The following is a 23,709-nucleotide window of genomic DNA, read 5'->3' as shown; positions in this document are numbered from 1 at the left end:
TGAATTTTTTTTGGTGGAAAATATTTTTCTACTGGTTAACACGCTCCAGTCTTAAGAGTGTAAAAATATGAACCGCGTGGAATCAGGGCTGCCAGATGTGGTATACGTGTGGTTTTTATAACATTTCTAAAAAGTTACTACCTAACTGATACTTTTTAGTTTAAAGGTTTTAAAAGTTTGACTAACTTTCGAAATTTAAGTTCTGCCCTGAAAATGTGGCAGGATTGCCACTTATGAGATTCGTTTGTAAAAAACGTAAACAAATTCTCCAGAACAAATCAATGCTGTTTTTTACCGGTTCGGGGAATTTGGACGGTGCGGTGCGATGAAGGAAGAAGTTCCTCATTGAAACATCTTGTCGAACATGTTCGAGTGCGTATGTACATAAGTACGTTGGTTTCATTTTATCACTTTCGACCGAAATCTACCACCAACCACCAGACATTATTCGAAAGCAAGAAAGAAATTACTTTGCATAGCATATAGAAGAGGGAAGAAAAATTAACACACACCCGTCGAGCCGAATAGACAGATAGATATGTAGATTTAGACCAAAATTCGGCACCAAACGAGCGAAAAATGTGTGATGGCGCTGACTGACTCGTGTAACTGAGTGTATGAATGAAGAAGCTGCTGCTTGCTGCTGTTTTGCGAGAATATGGTGAGCGAAAGCCGATTATTTTTTTCATGGTTCTACGCTGCCGCTGCCGGGTGAAGAGAATTTTATCGGAAGCCATGTCTCGTTTTTCAATGGGAAAAGAGTGCATTTTTCCTCATCTGCTCCGTTAATAATAAACGTCAGTCGGTAAATGTACTTACGTTAGAAAGGATTGTAGAAAGTGAGCATTTTCGGGGGAAAAAAGTTAATGTATTAAATAGGATATATTTATTCCCCATCGCTTGCATGAAATTGGCATTGTGGGGCAAATCGTGTATCGTGTGTACTACATTTTTATGATACCGAATCGGATATTTCATGGTTCGTTTTCAAAGTAGGGATTCCGTAAAATAGCGAGTACTGTGCCTGACTTATCATCTGCGAGCGCGATTGTGATGTTGAAGTGAAGCAACTTCTTCGGTTAAAAGAATGAATCCGAAGCTCAACAATAGACGTCATTGTAGTGATTGATGGGTTTTCTCAGCCGATGTTGTATACAAGTGTAAAAGATGGAAAAAGGAAAAACCTGCTAAAAAGTCTGGAGAAACAGGGGCGTACGAAGAACTTTTCGCAATTCGCAAAGCGTCGACCGAGCTGGACCGTTTTTATGGGATTACATAAAAAGATTACGCGATAGGCATTTTTTTTATTTTGATCTTTCCTCTTTTGCGTGTGTACAGAGAGTGAGCACAAAAAATAGACGAGCGTGTGTTTATTTTAGCACGATGTGCAAATAGCGTGGGTCGGGACAAAAATTGCATTTCCCGCCATGAATATCGAAATGTGAATTCGGTGCTGAAAAAAAGGTCGTTAGTGATCTCGTGATACACTCGCGTGTATCCATTTAGCTAATCCAAGCAGGTGACGGAGACAGATACGAAACGACATCGTAACAACAAACAAGGTTCTTCAGTCAGTTGGTAAATAATAATCGTAACGGCTACTGTGATCAATCAGAAGTACTCTGTGAAGCAAATTGTGAGTGTCTCTTTGTGGGTGGGTGTGTAGAAATCTATGAAATAAAATATTCCGTTTAAATCGTTGCGCGTGTTCACTGGGAAGAAATTAAAAAATCAAACTGGAGGAACCGGACGGTTCCAGGCCACCTCCATCATTGATGGAGTCCTCGACAACGGGGGCGGTGCTTTTGCCACCAAATTCCAGTACAACGACGATCCCCCAGACGCAGGAAAAGTCACCCGTCGTCGTCGTCGTCGAACAGACGTCGCCTTGCAAAACAAACAACAGTAACAACAATACTCCTCCAACGTCGGCGTCAGTGTCGTCTAATGCAAGTGTGACAGCATCAGTTGCCGCTGTCACTCCCCCAACAAAGCCAAGTGATAGTAATTCGAAAATTTTGCCACCGCCAACTACGACCTCAAACCCTGTTGCTGCTCCTCCCACAGATAATGTCAGCAAAGGGGTAGCAGCAGTAGATGGCGAAGTAGGTGTTGCTGCTTCTAACAGTAACAGCAACGGCACTACCGGCGATTCGGCACTTATCGAGGAGGAATCGTCCAAAGCTCAGCCGCCGCTGATGAAGCAGCTGAATCGGTTGCTGACGCCACCCGACGATCTGCTCCAGTGGAAGGATATGCCGCAGCATCTGCAGTTCAACCCGTACGTGCTGACCGGCTATCGGCCGCTCCAGGGCGTCAAGGGATGCCTGAGCAGCCTGTTCTACGTGCACAATGAGACGATTAATATTTTAACACATGGTAAGTGCATCTTGCTTTTATTTTTTTACTCATGATGCTGTTTGAAAGTTCATCTTTATCAGTGTTACTTTTCTATGGTTATTTCATTTTTTTTTTAAAGATACACTTATTTGCTGCTTCTCTTATTGGACAGTTTTTCCAAATAAAGCATCTGATTTTAGGTAATCTGGTTGAGCTGCTTGTCGCAGAGAGAACAACAAGGTTGTTTTCTCATTTGAAACCCATGAAAATGAAAATTTGCAATCATGGCGGACTTTTCATCATATCCGATGTATACCGACTTTGAGTAACGACTTTTACGATCGTTTACTTATTTGATAGGAATTGTGATTCGAATCAACTTTGTTAACGATTCAAGCTATCATTTCTTATGCTATGTTATGTTTGCTGGGTAGCAGTGGGTGTATTCAACGTTAGATTAGATTTGATAGCACGCTTCATGACGGGATTCGAACTTACTTTTTGTGGCGTAGCTTCATGAATAACTAACTATCTTTGGATAACAGAAGGTTATCTGATTTGTGAATTAGAATGATACTCGTCAAGAGGCAATGTTATCTAAAGCGGGCCAAAAACTACACAAATGGCTTGAGCAGTGCCATACACGATGCAAATTGTTGCGACGTAACGCTCAGCCGTTACCGCTTGTTTAGAGTAGCAGTGTAGGGCGTATACAAACAGAATTGATTGACAGATTTAGAGGATAGTAGGAAATCAAGAGAAGAAAGAAAAGGTTAAGAGAGACAGGAAGAGGATTGAAATTGAGGAAAAACGTGAGTTTGATAGTAAGAAGCATAAATTATTGTTTGCTAAAAAGTTGCAATTGTGGTAATATCCCTTCATTAACACTCGTGTTCAAGTGTACTTGTTCAAAGTGACTTTCTGAATAAGTCGTAAGTACTTTAAACTATTTTTGAAAAACCCTTTGCTAAAAATCACTTTACTTAAAAATGTAGGTTAGCTAAACTTGATACGGATTAAGTCGGGATAGTTTCCTACGCAATACCGTAAAGTATTTTCCTCGATTGTTCAACGATATCAGCTAGGAAGCAGGAAGGATATCGTGAGTAATTTTCAATTAAATATGCGAAACATTTATTGATAAAATTTTATAACCTAAATTCATAGGTTAGAACAAGTGTGGCAACCGATCTTGAATTCTAAGTTGTGCGCTAAAATAGGAACAACGCCACTAAAATTGTGAGTTAAAAACCTTTTACTTTCTCAAAGTTACCCAATTCTAATTAAATTCCCTAAAATCTACAGCTTAAAAGCGACAATAAATTTGTTCAGCTATCCAGAAGTGGCGTTTCATTCCACCGCGACAACACAAATCGTATTCACAGCGACAGAATTCCATCGAATTTCTTCGCATTTGTACAAATGTGGTGTAGTCTGTGGCCCGGTTAAAAGTTCGTTTAGCCAAAAATTCATGTATCGGTGTTAAAAGTCGTGTTAAAAGTTAGTCGTTAGAAGGACGGTTTCGAAATTTTTGTTTGAACTTTTCGTTCTTCATAACGACGTATTTAAACAACACATTAATAAATTGGTGCTTTGTAAATTTTGATAAGGATTTTTATCTAATGTAGTCTGTTGTTTTCAAATGATTGAAGAGCTAATAGGTTTGAAGTCATAATGATTGAAAATGAATTTCCTGGAATGCTAGTACTCCACGTCTCTAAAAAATAATTTTCCACCGACCACATTGAGGAAGCTGGAATATATTTAGCTTTATATCTTTAATATCCAAAAGATGACAAAAGATTAATTGTAAAGCTGAATTCAGATTAGGTAATTCCATACAAAAATGTATATCATTTACCTTTAGAGTACACACACATATAAACATCATCTTTTAAGAAGGAAAATTCCAATAAATCAAAATGTCACTAGTGCTGAAACCTACACCTACACAATTACTACGCAAACTGTGATTTCTCTTCTGCCCCACACCACTAGGGCCCACAAAAAAGCTCAGCGAGTGATCGAGCTTTACCCGTAATGACTGTACCCATTAAGCCGGACCGTTCAAAGTCATTGACTTGCTCCAATTACCTATTCATTAGGTAATTTTCTTTCCTGACTGCGGCCAGATTTCTATACACAACCTCAACGAAGACCGCAAGCAAGCAAGAAAACGCATTTGACCACCAAAGTACCGGTGTGCGTCGTCGTCGTCGTCCTGGTTCTGATCCTTTCACTCGCTCTGAAGGGATTTCTATACGGGAACATAAAAAACTATACTATATACGTTACGAGAACAAGAAGTCCCGGTTACTGGACACGAAAGGGGGACTGCCTAAGCCCCTCCTTTCTCTGTATCTTTTCTCTTGCCCAGCTAAATAAAGCATAAACTAAGAGTCAATTAAGTCCCGAGAATGATAATAGCTTTAAGAACACGGACCACGCAGTGGTTCTCAAGCCAAGTGGATTCGTTTGATGAATGTTAATCATTTCAAAAATAGATTGGACACAGTTTTTTTTGTCGTAGAAAAGTAGGTAACATATCTAAAATATAATTATTAATAGAGGCTACAGAGAGCATTCCCGATTATTTTGAATTTAAGTAGGAACATCGTGTTGCTGATTTTCTTTCATATTTATAGGGATTTAACCCATTGAATAAGAAAACAAAAAATCTGAAACGCAACGTGCCCATTTTTTTAAATAATTATGGATACTCTCTGGAGCCACCATTCAAAATGACGTTATAGATAAGTAACTAACTTTTCTCACGATGAACGCGTTCGGATCATTGAGACAACTGTCAAGTCCTTAAATTGAGCTTCTCAATTTAAATATTTTCGGCGCTTGAAAAACGCTGTCTACAATCACTGAGCTCTGAAAAAAAGCCCCAAGGGTTATTCCGGGACAACTAAAACTAGATGACGAGGCCAAAAAAAAAAAACAATCATGGCACCGCCGAGAATCCTTTACTTAGGAAGGTTTATTGTGTTTGGCAACTCAACCGGTGCTGCTGCTGCTGCCGGTTTCCGAGTCGTTGATTCGATGTTTCGGTCAGCAACCAGCCAGCAGTCAGTCAGTGTTGTCACAGCTTATCTGGTCCGGCCTGACGACAGCTATCAGAATTCCGCTGAACAACATGACATGGCATGATGTTGATGGTGACGACGTTGATGATTGCAATCAAAACCGAACACTATGCTAAAAACTGTGCCCTTGGGAAAGGAACACGCATGTCCGGGCAGCAATTTGGAATGGTTCTGTTGAAAATGTTGGAAAGTTTTCAGAAAACTGCTAATCTGTCACGATAATAAAACCCATTCAACAACTGATATAATCAGTGGCCAGAAAAGTTATATTCATACAATCCTCGATAATCCTCCAACCGGCAGCTTAGTTTTAAGACCTTGCAGCCATACGGTCATTAATGATTTTCCATAATTGTCGTTGGTTGTATTACAAAAGTTATTTCCTTTATCGCCCACTCGCCTTTTACTTCTTTGCTGTCCCAACAGAGTCGTTAATGGACAAACTCTTAAGGAGATATCGTTTTTGCTATCGTACCAGCAGAAAAAGCTATACATTACTCCCAAGTACATACTATATAATCGTCAAACGAAGGCGTTCGAACACGCTGCAATGTTCCTAACTAGGTACGTACAAGACAGGGCCAGGTCTCTACAACAACACTTGCAGGCACTCTCTGGCCCAGGCGAGATGATGCCATCGGTCTTCCATTTCAGGCAGTGGCCATATTTTTTCCCATTAACAACAAGTTTGTGTCCCTCGCTCTGCTTGGACCTGGTGGGTTGTGATGAAGAGGAAATAATCCCGGAAGTCGTGGAATGAACTTTGGCAGCCTTTCCGATGACTGTTGGCTAGCTAGTTAGGAAGTTAGCTAGCTAGCTAGCTAGTTGGTTAGTGGACAAGACTGTAACGACCGGATGACCTATCTTCCTTCAATTTTTTTTTTCAATTAATTTCTTGGAGATTCTTTTAGAACGAAAATAGCTGCTGGATTGAATCGAGTAGTTGAGTTTTGCGATGAATTCGTATTGAAATAAACAGTTCAAGTATTGGCAGTTCGAGAAATTCGAAATCATAACGAAAAGACTTATCATATTATGGGACTCTCTGGAGCCACGGTGTGAATATACAACTAACACGTTCGTCGCCATGGGACCCATATTCGGGTGACGGGTGTATTTCCAGGAGGCCCCGTCACATCAAAAACGTGTGACGCTCTCTTACTCCGGTTAGCCGCTCAGTTTAGCCACACGTTGCAAAGCTGAAAGGTCTCTTTCTTTATTTTGTCACTCCGAGAATTTCTTTGGGCCCGGCTAGTAAAATTACCCAAATGAGCCCAAATACACCCAAATACACCCAAATACAAAAAATACAAAAAAAAAAGAAAAATATGAAAAATTTAAATGAAAGTGAAAATTATTTCGAGCAAAATTAGCCTGTGATAAAAGATATATGAACAAATTTAAAACAAAACTGATTTCAAATTAGTTTACTGTTTTTAATTCAAAGCAGGATTGAGAACTTTCATAGAAATAATTAAGGTATCAAAGAGATACCTTTTAACCTCTTAAAACAATTAAACCCTACAATTTAAAAAAAATTGAATATCAGAAAAATTTACAATTTCATTCAAAATCATAACTGATAGTCTTAATTCCGTATGAAATTATCACACTGCGACACTCTCTGAAGCCACCGAGTGAAGTTCAATTTGAGATGAATATTTCAACAAATTAAGGGTTGAATTTGTTATCTGAGTTTTTTACGTAAGCTCAAGAATGATTTTTAATTTAAATTTGATAAATTGACAAAAATGACAAAAATGAAAAATCGGCCTAAACGACAAAAAAAAAAAAAATGAAAAAAATGACAAAAATGACAAAAATGAAAAAAAATGACAAAAATGAAAAAAATGACAAAAATGACAAAAATGGCAAAAATGGCAAAAATGACAAAAATGACAAAAATGACAAAAATGACAAAAATGACAAAAATGACAAAAATGATAAAAATTACAAAAATGACAAAAATGACAAAAATGACGAAAATGACAAAAATGACAAAAATGACAAAAATGACAAAAATGACAAAAATGACAAAAATGATAAAAATGACAAAAATGACAAAAATGACAAAAATGACAAAAATGACAAAAATGACAAAAATGACAAAAATGACAAAAATGACAAAAATGGCAAAAATGGCAAAAATGACAAAAATGACAAAAATGACAAAAATGACAAAAATGACAAAAATGACAAAAATGATAAAAATTACAAAAATGACAAAAATGACAAAAATGACGAAAATGACAAAAATGACAAAAATGACAAAAATGACAAAAATGACAAAAATGACAAAAATGATAAAAATGACAAAAATGACAAAAATGACAAAAATGACAAAAATGACAAAAATGACAAAAATGACAAAAATGACAAAAATGACAAAAATGACAAAAATGACAAAAATGACAAAAATGACAAAAATGACAAAAATGACAAAAATGACAAAAATGATAAAAATGACAAAAATGACAAAAATGAAAAAAATGACAAAAATGACAAAAATGACAAAAATGACAAAAATGACAAAAATGACAAAAATGACAAAAATGACAAAAATGACAAAAATGACAAAAATGACAAAAATGACAAAAATGACAAAAATGACAAAAATGACAAAAATGACAAAAATGACAAAAATGACAAAAATGACAAAAATGACAAAAATGACAAAAATGACAAAAATGACAAAAATGACAAAAATGACAAAAATGACAAAAATGACAAAAATGACAAAAATGACAAAAATGACAAAAATGACAAAAATGACAAAAATGACAAAAATGACAAAAATGACAAAAATGACAAAAATGACAAAAATGACAAAAATGACAAAAATGAAAAAAATGACAAAAATGGCAAAAATGACAAAAATGACAAAAATGACAAAAATGACAAAAATGACAAAAATGACAAAAATGACAAAAATGACAAAAATGACAAAAATGACAAAAATGACAAAAATGATAAAAATGACAAAAATGACAAAAATGACAAAAATGACAAAAATGACAAAAATGACAAAAATGACAAAAATGACAAAAATGACAAAAATAACAAAAATGATAAAAAAGCCAAAATGACAAAAATGACAAAAATGACAAAAATGACAAAAATGACAAAAATGACAAAAATGACAAAAATGACAAAAATGACAAAGATGACAAAGATGACAAAAATGACAAAAATGACAAAAATGACAAAAATGACAAAAATGACAAAAATGACAAAAATGACAAAAATGACAAAAATGACAAAAATGACAAAAATGACAAAAATGACAAAAATGACAAAAAATGACAAAAATGACAAAAATTACAAAACTTACAAAAATGACAAAAATGACAAAAACGACAAAAATAACACAAATGACAAAAATGACAAAAATGACAACAAAGACAAAAATGACAAAAATGACAAAAATCACAAAAATGACAAAAATCACAAAAATGGCAAAAATCACAAAAATGACAAAAATAACGAAAAAATGGCAAAAATAACAAAAAAAAAAAACTAAATTGAAAAAAAATGACAAATATTACAAAAATGACAAGAATGATAAAAAAAACAAAAATGACAAAAATCACAAAAAGGAAAAAAAAAACCCAGAAAATGGCAAAAATTACAAAAAAAAACTAAAATGACAAAAATTACAAAAAAACAAACTAAAATGACAAAAATGACAAAAAAATGGCAAAAATATGGCAAAAATGACAAAAATAACAAAAATGACAAAAATGACAAAAAAATGACGAAAATATGGCAAAAATGATGAAAAAATGACAAAAACAACAAAAATTACAAAAATGACGAAAAAATTGCCAAAATGACGAAAAAATGGCAAAAATGACAAAATTAACAAAAAATACAAAAATGACAAAAATGAAAAAAATTGAAAAAAATGACAAAAAAGAAGATTTTTGTACAGACTTTATGTGATTGAATTTAAAATTCACATTCATTCGCATGGGATTTCATATACTTATTTACGCGAAAACTAACATCAAGGTGACATGTCAGATGGACCACTTTACATACAGAGAATGTTCACATGTTGTGTTGAACCTTCATTATTTATCAATGCTGCTTTTCACAGATCGAACCTTCTCGGTAGAATCAATCAGATTCACAAAAAAAAATATGATATATTACTTCCCTTTGCCGATGTCCAGGAAAGTGTCGTCGCGTGGGATGATTCGCAAAACACAAATTTCCAATCCCCAATCATCTATATCCAACCACAGACCACAGAATCAAAGAGAGAGAGAGAAGGAGCGAGACTGTGATTATTGATCGATTAATCATATTTATGGTCACATGCATGCACATCTGCACTGCATGTCACCCCGCGTCGCGTTCGTCTTGTGGTAATCGAATGAACGAACGGCCCCGCACGGCATGCAGCGACACCCAGTCCAAATATTTACGTGATGAATTTGCAATCATTTTTTCTGTTGGTTTCCATTTCCTATTCGCGAAAATTTGATGTCATGGTTTGGTTTAAGGTGGTTAAAGGTTGTTTACACTGAAGAAAATATCGGTGTTCGTTTTTGCGTCGTTTGCCAGATAAAACAGTATTTTCTCCAATTTTCGATACACTTCGATACAAAATTGATTTGAAACTCTTAAAAAAAAATTTCTTCCTAAACTTTTCGAAGATTTTTCAAACTTATTTTTTGAAAACTTTTGCGAAAAACATTTTATTTCAACTTCATAGAATCGTTTCGAGTCAGTGTATAGCAGATCCCCTCAGCCAGAGGCCGAAAAAAGAACAATGTTTATTAATGTCGTAAATACACGGCAGCTGCCGGTAAGCGTATTATTGGCAAAAAAAAGCACCGACGGGGTTAGCCAGATAAATAGAAGGTCTATCATGGAACCATAAAATATGAAATATAACTGCTGTCTACAGACGCTCAATTTTCAAATTAGTTTCGATTGGGTCTTATTTTTCGTCTTTACATCAACAATCAACGCTAATCTGTTTATGTAATCTCTTCAATCAAAGTTTAGACATTTAATCGATAAACTCATGCTGTTGTTAGAAATTTATGATATTTCAAGCTTTCTGACTCAAGATCAAAGAGAACATTCCAGATCAGATGATCTACTAAATAACCCCAATCTATACATGGACTGTTTAGAGAAGAGTTAAATGAATTGATCCATTTTCTTGTTTTCATCATAACGTTTTGTGTCAGATAAGTCAGCAGAAGTCACTTTTCTTTACAGTTTGTTCCTCGACTTTCATAATCGTATATTCCTACCTTAAGTTTACTTTTCAATCTGCTTCACTATAAATTTGTGTAAATTTCGGAACTATCCTCACAATATGCTATCAGATTTCAAGCTATTATCTAAATTCCAACGCACTCGAACTTGATTTATTTTCTACCTAACTCTCGGCTTGCTTGATTTTTCATTCTTATCTCAAGCTATCAACCCGATAGATTATTCTTGTTAATACGCTCAGGCTGCCTTCTCGACTTGCCTACGAATTTTCAAGCTGTCCTCTCAACTCGCTTTATGTTCTTATCAGTATGCTTAGGCTACCTTCTTAACTTGCCTTTGAGTTTTCGAGCTGTCCTCTCAATTCACTTCAGTTGAAACTGTCTCCTCAACTCTTTTCAATAGTTTTTTAAACTTGTTTCGAAATGTCTTCAATTCCCTTGAGTTTCCATGCAATCCTTGGTGTCCTCTTAGCTCATTTGACGATTTTTTTACTATGAATTGTCCTCATAATCGCTCTAAGATGATTTTTTTAAAATAATTTCGTCTAAGCTGTCCTCTGAATCCTTATTTTTTAAATTTATTTCAAGCTGTCTTCTCAACCTGCCTAATCACCAAGCTGTCATCTCAACTCGCTTATTCGCGTTTTTTTTTATTTATTGCAAGCTGTCTTCTCCACCAGCTTGATCACCAAGCTGTCCACTCAACTCGCTTATTGGTGTTTTTTTTTCTAAATTTATTTCAAGTTGTACTCTCAACCTGCATGATCAGCTAGCTGTCCTCTCAACTCGCTTATTGGTGTTTTTGAAATTTATTTCAAGCTGTCTTCTCAACCCGTTTGATCACCAAGCTTTCATCTAAACTCACTTATTGATGTTTTCAAATTATTTTAAGCAGTCCTCTCAACCGGTTTGATAACCGAACTGCCTCTCAACTCACTTATTGGTGTATTCGGTTTATTTCAAGCAGTCCTCTCAACCCGTTTGATCACCAAGCTATTCTCTCAATCCACTCATTGGTGTTTTTTTTAAATTTTTTTTTTAAATTTATTTCAAGCTGTCCTCTCAACCAGCTCGGTCACCAAGCTGTCATCTCCACTCACTTATTGGTGTGTTCGATTTATTTCAAGCAGTCCTCTCAACCAGTTTGATCACCGAACTGCCTCTCAACTCACTTTTTGGTGTTTCCGATTTATTTCAAGCAGTCCTCTCAACCCGTTTGATCACCAAGCTGTTCTCTCAAGCCACTCATTGGTGTTTTTTTTTTAATTTTAAAAAAATTATTTCAAGCTTTACTCTCAACTCGCTTATTGGTGTTTTTTTTAAATTTATTTCAACCAAGGTTGCCGAAATCATAGAAAAATCTAGAATTTTACAGAATTTCAAGCAAACTTTTGTCATACAATCTGTCACATATTTTCAGAGTTATAAATATAAAAGGTTACTTTTGACGAAAGATTCTGACTTCTAATTCATAAAAATGTTTGAAAGAGTTAATTTTTTCGAAGAAAATTGTAAAAATGGAAAAATTTATGGATGTTTGAAGTGCGTTTTCAATCAAATTTTTTAAAACACCACCACAGAAAACCGCGAAAGAATTTTGGAGTCGAATCAAAAAATTTCAGATTTTTTTTTGTCAAAAACACAAATTTTTTTTCGGCAAGCTTACTTTCATCATGCTGTCCTCTTACTCGCTTATTGCTGTTTGTTTTCAAATTTATTTCATTCTATCCTCTCACCACGATTAATCTTTTTTCATCAATACGTTTAGGCTGTCTCTCATTTCGCCTTCCAATTTCAAGCTGTCCTCTCTACTTTATTAATTTTTTTATTTCTTTTTGATCGAAATAGCTTCCGAAATTCATTCGAAATTCATATTACTTATTTTGCTTCAACTACGAATTAACCTTTCTAACGCAGGTTGTAGAACTAATGAAAGAAAATGAAACTGAATTTGGCTTGGTAGTGTATAATGGTACGAACAACATGTATTTCTATGACTTTTCGAGCCTTCTTTCTTCTTTCAGGGCTTTGGAACTTAAGGGGAGGGTAGGGTCTAACGGGTATAAAAAAACACCATTTTCACGATTTTTTTTTTCTAGAGCTACCGTTCAAACAATTGTATTCAAATTTTTTGCATTATACAAAGCATTGTTAAAAGAACATTTAGTAATTTTTTCGTAGAAAAATATTGAAAATAGAGCCGGTGACGGAGCACTTTCGAGGATGCCTTTTAGAAAACAGGATTTGCGGTGGCCACTGTATCTCAGCACAGAATCATCTGAAGTAAAAAAATCAGAGCAAAATATTTTTAATAGATGTTTTTCTGGACCCCAACGTTTTTATTTAACTTAAAAAATTTTTTATGAAATTTTTGTGGCTGTTTGAAGTAAAAACTACGATTTTTCACGAAAAAATCCGCCATTTTTCACCTGTAAAATCTCCCCAAAGTAAAAAAAAACAAAAAAGAAAAACGTTGGGGTCTGGTATTTTATATGTAGAAGGTATGTTCCAAATTTGAGAAGAATCGGATAAGACGTTTTCAAATGACGATGTCCACGGACTTTAAAAATGTGCTTTCGAGAAAAACGCGTTTGAAGTTTCTGCTCTTGCTTTCTTGCAGTATTAGATAGGAGGAGATAAAGGCCTATAACTTCTACAATTTTGCTTCAATTGACTTGAAAATTTGACCCAACATTCTTGAAATGTTTTACAATAAGAAAATAAAAAAATAAAAAAAACGATTTTTTGAAAGTTTTAGACCCTACCCCCCCCTTAACAAGAAGTAGTAACAAATCAAGCAAATGGAGCCAAACATACAAATGAAGCATAAATTAAATTGAAGCATAAACGGAAGAACTTGTATAGCAAATCATAATAAAGTATGAATTTCAAATTTCACACATTAATCTACAAATATGAACTCTAATATTTGTTGTGAGCCTACTTGGTTGAATTATTCTACTGAATCAAAGCAATCGAAAGATTCCCATTAATTCAACCACGATACTGTGGTTGAATTAAAGAGAATCTTTCGATTGCTTTGATTCGGTAAAAATATGAAATATATAAGCTAAATCAACTTTTGGACTTTTGTCGTTCCTAGAGAGGTCCAAAAGGAGAAATTGATGTCTTATGCGTAGTTAGATAAAATTTATTTAGCTCATTTTTCTGCCGAAATAAAAACAAACCACCTTTGCCTGATTTGTGTCCTAATCAGTTTTTTTTCCTGTCACTCTTTCCTTTACCAAACAGTAATACAATATATTATATGTTTCACATTATGAGACATATAATAAAGGAATGAAGTCCCATTGTCACAACGCCATCCAGCCACAGATGAAACCCAACTGACTGTTTGACAAAACTCTTGGCGAAGTTTCATTGACCATAATTCCATCATACACTGTTCGTCCTGCCAATACGGTTTTACGATGTCAACCCCTACTGCTGGTCGCTAAAGAAACGAAACGACCCATAATGACTTTTCAATAAACAATCACACATAATAATACATTATTGATCGAGCGTAAACGTTGGCAATCATGGAGTAACGGCTGCATTTCCATTGGGAACCAATCTAAAAACTTACCAACCCCATGGAGGTTTTACCCTGGCGACCCTTCGGCGGACAGAAAGTAGTGGTAATCCGTTTCCGGACTTGCCCAAGCAATTGTGGTTCACCGGGAGGACGTTAATTTTACGTGACAACCGAACTGTCGGAATCGATGACGTTCGGGTTTCCTTATTTCCGTTTTCGTCGACTATGCTCCCCCTAAAAAAAAAGAAAAAAAATCAAACGAAGCAATATGAACAACAACCTTTCTACGGGGAATGGTTTTGTCATGCGACTACTCAGACGGCACTTTATGGTGTTCTCTTCTATTGCACGAACTGGAACCAGGATTGTGTACCAACTCAACTACCCACTTTAAGAAATATGACCACCCCCAACCGATTCCGCCGCATTTTGTTGATGCACTTGAACGTGAACCATACTGTCTACTTATAAACATTAAGTATCCAGCTGCTGAGTGTTATACACGGAAAACGTGACACAATCTAAGAAGGCTGCTTCGCTTCGCAAAACTGGAGCTGCCATGTTGAATGACGTCGATGTGTGTTGTTGGAGTTTGGGAAAGTTTTGGCCGGCCAACTTCGATTTAGCTATTGTCAACAGCCGTTTATTTTTCGTTCAAGTAGAAGCTGTACACAGCACTGAGTGGCTAAAAGAGAAATGCAACAAAACGTTAGACCATGGATATGGCAAGTGAAGGAAAAATGAATTTCCGAGCAGAACGATTTTGGGATAAATTTATCTTTTTGACAAATGGCTATTATTTCCGATATGGTGGCCGCAATAATTGAGCGTGGGTGGGTGGTTGCTATACTTATCATCGACCGATGACGACCACGATCAATGGTTGAGGTAGGCTGATGGACGCATCTGTCAAATGTACCTACTCCTAATCATGTGAGATGAATGTGGGCCGGATGGAATAAAATAAAGTTTAGGAATTCTAAGACATCGTTAGAAAAAAGTAATTCTCTAAAGCCCAATTCTACTAAATGTTCAGATGTGATTTTTCTACAGAAAGTTTAAAAATTACGTATGAAACATTCTAGAGATATTGGGGTGGCAACGACATTAGCCAAGTCGAATTCCAAAAACTGATCTTGATTATTTAGCTAATTGTTAATGTTTTTGGTACTTTTTGTGGTTTTAGTATTTTTTTTATTTTACGATTTCAGTAATTTATAATTTATGTAATTTTTGTTGTTTTAGTAATTTTTGTAATTTAAAATATTCGGCTTACTTGCTAGTCACATTTCCAAAAAAGGCTCTATAGTAAAACGTAGTACAACATCGAAAAACTAATTCAATTCACATTTCGGCACGATAAACAGTTTACAGCCTGTCTCAAAAAGCACCGTATTACTTAATAAAATTTGTCTAACTTTGACAAACATCGGAATAGCGAAGCCAAACAACAAAACTTTATGGAAGTCGTCTTCAAGAAACAAACCGGATACTGGGGCCTCGCATCCATTTCAGAACGAAGATAATTGAGTTCCCCCTGTTCTACGGCGGCAACATTCGAGCTATATAGCCACTAAAAGGCATAACACCGCACACAACTTCCGGTATCTTTCTGACTGTCAACTATAATCTGATCATATTCTTTCTTCTCTCTTCTTCGCTCCACAGGCATTCCAATCGTGTACATACTGGCAACAGTTCCGGCAATGATGCCATGGGAGAAGGAGTACCGCTTTCTCTCGTGGTGCCATCTGGTCGGTTCTGTTGCGCCCTGGTGCGGCAGCTTCGTGTACCATTTGTTTATGAATCTGGAACGGGGAGAAGGAATCTACTACCGGTTGCTGCAGCTGGACATGCTCGGGATATGGATTAGTCAAAGTTTCGGTGAGTTAATCCCTATTGTAGTTGTACTCGTACTGTATTGAATTGTGGCTCACGTGTGGGTGATGTTTCCCCAGAGTTGTTCAACAAATAACGAATTTGCGGTAGGTTTCGGATGTAATTCCACCTGACAAAAAGCTCCCGCGTCGGGTGGTATAATTCTATTGCGGGCCAGTTACAATCCGAAACTTATCCCGGTACTAAGCAAGCAACAGCCATCATAGTGTAACAGAACCCACACACAAGAATGGTTGGGCTATCGAAATGTTCCACCGCACCTTGCTACCCAAATTGGAATAAAAGGGAATTGTTTCGAAAGCTCAGCCATCTGGAAACGATGGATGTTATGTCTTGTAATCACACTCGGGGAAATCACTCGTCGGAAACCAAAGCGTATTTTGCTACCAGTAGAAGTTTGCTACTTTTATGTTTGTCTTCAAAAGGGTTGTATCGTTTCTTCTTTTGAATTCGGGTTTCGCTTGTATCAATTTTGATATTTGTGAACATTCTTTTCAACATATTAATTTATCGAAATAAAGCTTTTCTTTGATTTCATTGCTAAATTTTGCATGTCTCAGAACTTGGAACGCTCTTCTAATAAGTTAGGTATCCTCATCAAACAATCGTCCGAAATTAAAAATGAAAGGTTTTTTATGTACAGTTCTTTCGTTTGGATAGGACTACGTAGTCATATTTTGCCTAGCACAACCCACTCTAGAGAACGAGACTTGCTGGGTCACTTCAAATGGCTACCCACCATGTGTTTTGAAACTCCAAAGCGACATCCCATTAGGTTCAGATGACCATTTCTGGGTAACTGAGTATACCTATGTACATATATGCAAAAGTTTTGGAATGTTTTCCTGTCACAATCTTGCTCTGCCAGATCCAATAAAAGCCAACCAGCCAGACGAACGTCTCTCTGACATACCGAAAATTGTTTCCCGAACCACCAGCGCTGTTTATCGTGCTTAGGAAACATACTCCTTCCTACTCATTCCCCATTCATCAAGGGAGGAAGGACGCGCCATCGGAAACACGTGGTCCCTGGAATGTGATCCACCACAATGCATAAATAGACATGGGATGGGAGAAGGAAAAACGATTCGTTCTAGCGACGGCGCTATCGACGACGATGGAAGACAGACCAATTTGGAACGCCGAAGCCAGAGTGCCTCCAGTAGGGTGGGTGCATACTGAGGAAAAGTAGGCAAGGGGTACCAAAAGTTTCTCATTGGTGGGGGGTGGAGACGGTGCGCTTTTTGACAGCGAATTGTTCGCCTACCATGCCTACGATTACGATTGCCTGTCACAAGATGGACGATTCCGTGCATTGGTATAAGAACACACCTACCTTTACCCGCCTTGGCCGAAGCATTCCTGCAGTGTTGGCAGGCAAGGTCGCAGTAGTCCGCTTTGGCTCCTTGCACATTTCTCGGGAAACACTTTTGAAGCGGTTACCAGAATTTTTAAAATATGAAACAACAAATTATCTTTGAGGAGTTCAGTTTGCCATTAAACTTATCGAAGTTTGCGCCAAAGATTAAACGATCAAACAGTTAGAAGTATAACAAGATCCTCAAGCTCTTCTCTTGAATGGCGTAAGCGTTAAGAGATTTCGAAATTTTTTTAATATTTTATTACTTGATTACTTGAAAAGTATGTACGTTAGGATGGCCAATATTGCAGTTATAACTATAAACTTCCTTCAGTAAAGTTGCACTTCACAACAATGGGCATGTTTTGCTATAAATGAAGAAGAAAATAGTCTATCACTTCTGTGTGTATGGATTGAACCCACACTTGGTCACCCCACACGAGCGTGTACCAGTACATCCACAGTTTTCTTTCGAACCGCACGATCCAGGTCATTGTCAATGCTACCTTATCCAACCCGAAACCTATCTTCTCAGGTGTCCCACAGGGATCAGTGATCTCTCCAACTCTCTTCCTTATTGCCATTAATTCCATATTCCAAATCATTCCAAATAATATCAAAATCCTCGTCTATGCTGATGATATCCTTCTGATATCAACGTCTCCTTTTGCCCGTCTTACTCGTAAGAGATTACAATCAGCTTTAGACATTGTAGCAAATTGGGCACCGACAGTCGGATTTATTTTCTCCCCAGACAAATCCAAACTTCTGCACCTTGGTCCCAATAGAAAGAAACTCCAAAAACTCCCTCCGGTAAAAATTTTTGACCAAACCATTCCACTAGTCCACTCCACCCGTCTTCTTGGGGTTTGGATTGACGATCGCCTTTCATTTAGAGTTCATCTTGACCAAATTAGAAAAAACGCTACTAACAAAATCAACTTACTCCGCATCCTTAGTAAATCACCTAGTATGGCAAATCGAGATTCACTCTCACGGTTCTTACATGGATGGCTACTGCCGTCTACCCTCTATGGTATAGGCTTCGTAAGTCGAGCAGGTCCACTTCTCTACGAAAAACTTGAACCCTTATACAACAACTCCATTAGAACCATTAGCTCTGCCTTCTGTACCAGCCCAATAACTTCATTAATGGCGGAAAGTGGTCAGGTTCCATTTAACTATCTGATTGCCAAACACTTGACTTGCAAGTCCTTGCGATGGCTTGCCATCGGCGGTGTGCAGACCGGTTCCACTACGGAAGGCTAAACCGGTCTGCACATTTGGCGACCGTGGCAGGTATTTGCCAATCAAATTGTGTTTTGTTACAAAGTTTGGGAGAAAAATCGAGCCGAATAAAAACAAACATCGACAAAGTTACACACGCTTAGAAAATTCTACCAAAAGTTGAAAAAAATTAAGGAGTTTTGATATTTAAAGTCCAAAAGTGAATCAGACTTTATTTCAAATGTGATGAAATGCTGTTCAAAAAAAGAAAATATAATGAAAAATAAATGAAAAACAGGTAAATTTTTTAAAATTAAATCACCAGCTAGCGTATTCGGAAGACTGTTTGGTGATATAATATTATTCAAGCGAGTTGAGAGGACAGCTTAAAAGAAATTGAAAAAACACCAATAAGCGAGCTGAGAGGACAGCTTGGTGATCAAGCGGGTTGAGAGGACAGCTTGATAGAAATTGAATAACACCAATAAGCGAGTTGAGAGGACAGCTTGGTGATCAAGCGGGTTGAGAGGACAGCTTGATAGAAATTGAATAACACCAATAAGCGAGTTGAGAGGACAGCTTGATAGAAATTGAAAAAACACCAATAAGCGAGTTGAGAGGACAGCTTGACAGAAATTGGAGAAAAAACACCAACAAGTGAGTCGAGAAGACAGCTTAATAGAAATTGAATAACACTAATAACGAGTTGAGAGGACAGCTTGAAATAAATGGGGAAAAAACGAAAGTAGTTGAGATGACGCTAATCAAGCAGATTGAGAGGTGTAACAGGAGGGTTTTTATGGTCGTCGCCACAAATGAAAAAACGAGAACACAATTTAAAATTTTCTAATGGCCACTTTTTAATTCACCCACCCAATCTCCCGACAATTCTGGTCATTTTTAGAGTGTGGTTTCTTTTGAGTTCAACTTACGGCTCTCGTCCGACTGGCACCTTACTGGGAACCATGCATGGTCCCACTGTCTGCCTCGTAGTTGCCTCCGAAACACTCGACGGCCCGGTGATGCTGTTGTTGGAGTTGTTGTTGTTCTGCTGCTGGCGTTGGTGTTGTTCTGCTGATGGTGCAGCACGGAGCAGTCGGAGGTGTGGTGGGTATTGCCCCGATGCCGACGCATAACATTACCGTGCGGATGTTGTTGCTGGAGTTGTTGTTTTTGCTGCTGGTGCAGCACGGAGCAGCCGGAGGTGTGGCTTGCATCGCCCCGATGGAGACGCACGACATTGCCGTGCCGGATGATGCTGGAACTGTTGATTGCCATGGGCTCCGAAGTCGGCGATGATGGAGTGGCCATCTGTGCCACGATCGCCGCTTCTGTCCTCCGTGGGGATGCGGAGCAAACCTTTCTCCCGACCCGCCGGCTCAAAGCCTCCGCACTCGACCGAGCACCACACTTTTCTTTTTTCATTTCTTTCCCAAAAACTCACGTCCGGAAATTTTTGATGACAGTACCAGAATTTTTTTTTCGTTTTTCCGGGAACTATGGGCTGTCGGGTTTTATCAAAAATAAGTTCGATACAGTGGGCCAAATCTGGTCGAACAAGTTGATTTATTTTTGATTAGGGTTGGGTTTTTTAACTGTACTTTGCTCAAATCACACCATAAATAAAGTTCTAAAAATCAACTGTAACAGAGGAAAGCTCAATTTTTATTTTTAAAAAATCATTGAATTGAGGGGACAGTTTATAGAGATGGAAAACTCAAGTGTGATGTGAGGACTGCTTGAAAGAAATTACTTTTGAAAGTCTATGGATTTTATTGAAGTGAAGTAGATTCAAAGGACAGCTTTCAAAAAGTTATTGAAAGATCACGATAAAACAAGAAAAAATTGGTGAAAATAAAATATTAAGTAATGGAGAGAAACAACTTTAAAAAAAACATGATATCATGTAGAGTGGTAGAAATTTATCATTAATAAAATAAATAAGAGTCACAAACTACGAAGCAACGGTATCACTCAGTTTTTTCCGAAGCAATGCCTACGGAAATAATGAGAAATAAAGTTGCGTAAATATAGGTGTATTCAAAATAAGTCCGTTACCCTAGTAGTTAAAATGTTTCATTTTAACCAAGTAGACTGAATGGCCAGAAACTTTGGCAATTCGTGTTGACATGACAGTTTGAGATAAGAAAGAATATGGAGCGTATCAAGATAAGAAAACTTTGCAAAAATAATTTTAAATATTAAGTGAATTGAGAGAAAAACCTTAAATCTGGAAGCGGATATGGATAAAAGGACAAAAACAGATGTGAAAGGGAAGCTGCAACATTGTGTCGGATTCATGTCAAACGAATCGTTAGAAAATCTTGATATAAGAATACATCATAAGGTGAATTCGATAGAACAATTCGAAATTTTATAGTGAATTTAATATGATTTGAACCACTTTAACGATTAGATAGAACACTTCAAGCAGTTTTAAACTTAAAAAGAAGAGAAGAAACCGCTAACCGCAGAAACATGGATGAGCTTGGCCTTTACTCTAAAAGCCCAAACATAGCGAGTTAAGAATGTCTCTTGAAATGAAAAAATACGAATCAATCTAAACATTTTATTTGTATACAATAGAAGGGGCTAAAAGGGCAGCTTGTTGTGAATATATTTAAAAAAATTAACTTACTGATATTTGAATTTATAAATACAATATGCTTGGAGAGCGAGTAATTGTACTTTGCATAGAAAATTATAATTGGGCACAAGAACGAGTTCAAAATTTCCTGAAACGGTGTATTTTATCTAAAATAAATTGCATAGGAAAAAAATGTCACGATAGCAACAAAAGCTTCCCAATATTTGTTGATTTTTTCCCTCATAAAGATGAACGAATCCGTGTATTAAACAAACTAAAAGATTGTTGTATTAGAACTAAACAATACAACAATTATCGAGCGAAAAGGTTTAAGATCATTATGATCCAATTGGCGTGTGATCCTAGATTATACTTGCTAAATTTTCTTGTGCTTAGATCCTTTTATGGTCAAGCTTGTTGCATATCAAACGACAAATATTTTAGCTATCAGGGTTTTTTTTAAATAATTTGTTTGGGATAGGAAGGGGATGTGTGTATGGATTGAACCCACACTTGGTCACCCCACACGAGCGTGTACCCGAGTCAGTCAGTCAGTCAGCGAGTGCGAGCGGGTGAGCGAGCTAAGCACGACAGCGCGTAGTTTTCCCGGCCAGACACGGTCAAGTGATCCGGTGGTTCCACTACGGAAGGCTAAACCGGTCTGCACAACTTTGGTTAAAAATCTAAACGTTATTGGCCAGGACAGAATTAGGTGAATAATTCAAAATCTTTCGACTGATCTACAACCAAAGTTGGCAACGTTTGAATATCATCACACCTACCGACTGAGCAGCTCTTCTTACGTCAAATAACCTGGCGTCCAGATAAGGTTCGAACTATCTTTTTCCAGCGCCCAAAGATATCTTCAGCAAGCATGCTGGCAAACATGTCTTCAGCAACTACGACCTATCCGGTGCACTCTTCGACGACGTCAATATCCACAGGAAAGATGGGGTAATCAAATATTACTCACCCACTCACAGATGGTTTTAAACGGATCCGTGACTATTTATGGTTTTCACGCGCTCCGATTCAACGAGAAAAAATAAAAAACCACAGCACTTACTTAGCAGTACTGAGAAACCTTCTCAACAAGCCTTAAGTCCAGAAATATCCAGGGGCTAAATAGCTAGCGAAAGATTGCACTGAGTGTTGTAGAGATGAATTTCTCACGAATTATCCCACGACAAAATGGTTGTCCAGTCCACGCATGGATTATCGTTGAAACACAAGAACTATTTCTTCGTACCTTAGAGATGCTGATAAGGACGAATTCTGCAGCTACATCTGTACCTCACTCACTTGAGCTCTCCTTTGTTGGATGTACTGTAGCGAAAGTTAGGTCAGACAGTTTTCAGAACACCTCCAACTTTGGAATGTGGAATCTCGAGCCGGCCATTTTCACAGTTCCTCTCGAGAATGCCGTACAAGTGACCTGATTGCTTCGTAGAAAAGTCAGTTGTCCCAGCGATTGCTCAATATTGCTTGCTAATGTGACTCTCATACTAAATCTGTTAGGCGTGAGAGCAAAGAAGATAAATATTAGGATGGCACATGGACCACCAAGCGTTGACGATTGCCTCAGTGCGAAAGGTACTGGTTAGCAGTCACGGCGAAGCTTTGCGGGGTTTGGAAACATCACAGAGGTATCTTTAGCTTATCGTTCTTCTTCGGATCCCGGGGCTACCTTCTTGATAATTTTTAATAGCTTGTAATCCGTTTACTCTTAGAGCAAGTTCACTGGTGTTGGGAAAAAAGTTGTAGAAATTTTGACACTTTTAGCCAATTTTGAAAATTTTGCCATGCCAAAACATTTTCAAGATCTGTGGCCTTCAAGTTTTTTAACAACACGTGTTGTAGTTTCGCATGCTGTGATGCAAAAATAGCAATATTCCTATCACATACGGCTGAAATAGAAACAGTGCTGTAAAAAAATAATACGCCCAAAGATCTTGAATACATTTTAGCATGGTAAAATTTTCAAAATGTGCTACAAGTGTCAAAATTTCTTCCACTTTTTCCCAACACCAGTGAACTTGCTCTTACGGTCATCGCCTTGCCGAATTTCATGCGTTAGTTGGAATCAGCGCCATCTAAATATTGTTCAGGTTTTTTCCAGTTTAATGTCTATGCCATTTATTGCGTAGGATTGCGGAAGTGTACAGCCGGTCACCACTCCACAACAGCTCTGGCCCTGGAGTTAAGATCAGAAGGCCAGAATTTTGGCAAGCGGCTTCAGCGATCTTCGATTCCAACACTACTCGTCACCTTGACAACGCCAGTTTCTAGAAAATTGCCCGTCAATGGATCACCTCCTACATAGTTTTCCGCTAGAGAGATACAAATCGGCCATCTGTCATATTTATTTTATACAAAACCTTTTTATTTTTATTTTTAACAACTGTATTGCAGCATAGTTCGATCCATCCTCG

The 23,709-nt window shown here is 37.2% G+C and overlaps 1 protein-coding gene across 3 annotated transcripts in view; it reads left to right on the top strand.

The window, feature by feature from the left end:
• LOC129754070 (progestin and adipoQ receptor family member 4) overlaps positions 1 to 23,709 on the top strand; it is a 46,882-nt gene that overhangs the window by 6,623 nt on the left and 16,550 nt on the right. For 2 of the 3 annotated variants that reach the window (XM_055749933.1, XM_055749948.1), the window contains exons 2-3: positions 1,507 to 2,379; positions 15,873 to 16,088. In XM_055749933.1, the coding sequence (XP_055605908.1) occupies positions 1,776 to 2,379; positions 15,873 to 16,088 (820 nt within the window). In that variant the 5' untranslated portion in view covers positions 1,507 to 1,775. Of the gene's footprint in view, positions 1 to 1,338; positions 2,380 to 15,872; positions 16,089 to 23,709 lie in introns of all 3 variants that reach the window. The other variant, XM_055749940.1, reaches the window with a different exon arrangement.

This window comes from Uranotaenia lowii, chromosome 1 (assembly GCF_029784155.1).
Source record: "Uranotaenia lowii strain MFRU-FL chromosome 1, ASM2978415v1, whole genome shotgun sequence".
Taxonomy (NCBI): domain Eukaryota; kingdom Metazoa; phylum Arthropoda; class Insecta; order Diptera; family Culicidae; genus Uranotaenia; species Uranotaenia lowii.
The sequence above is the reverse complement of the archived record's forward strand: the minus strand, read 5'-3'. Positions and strand labels throughout refer to the sequence as shown.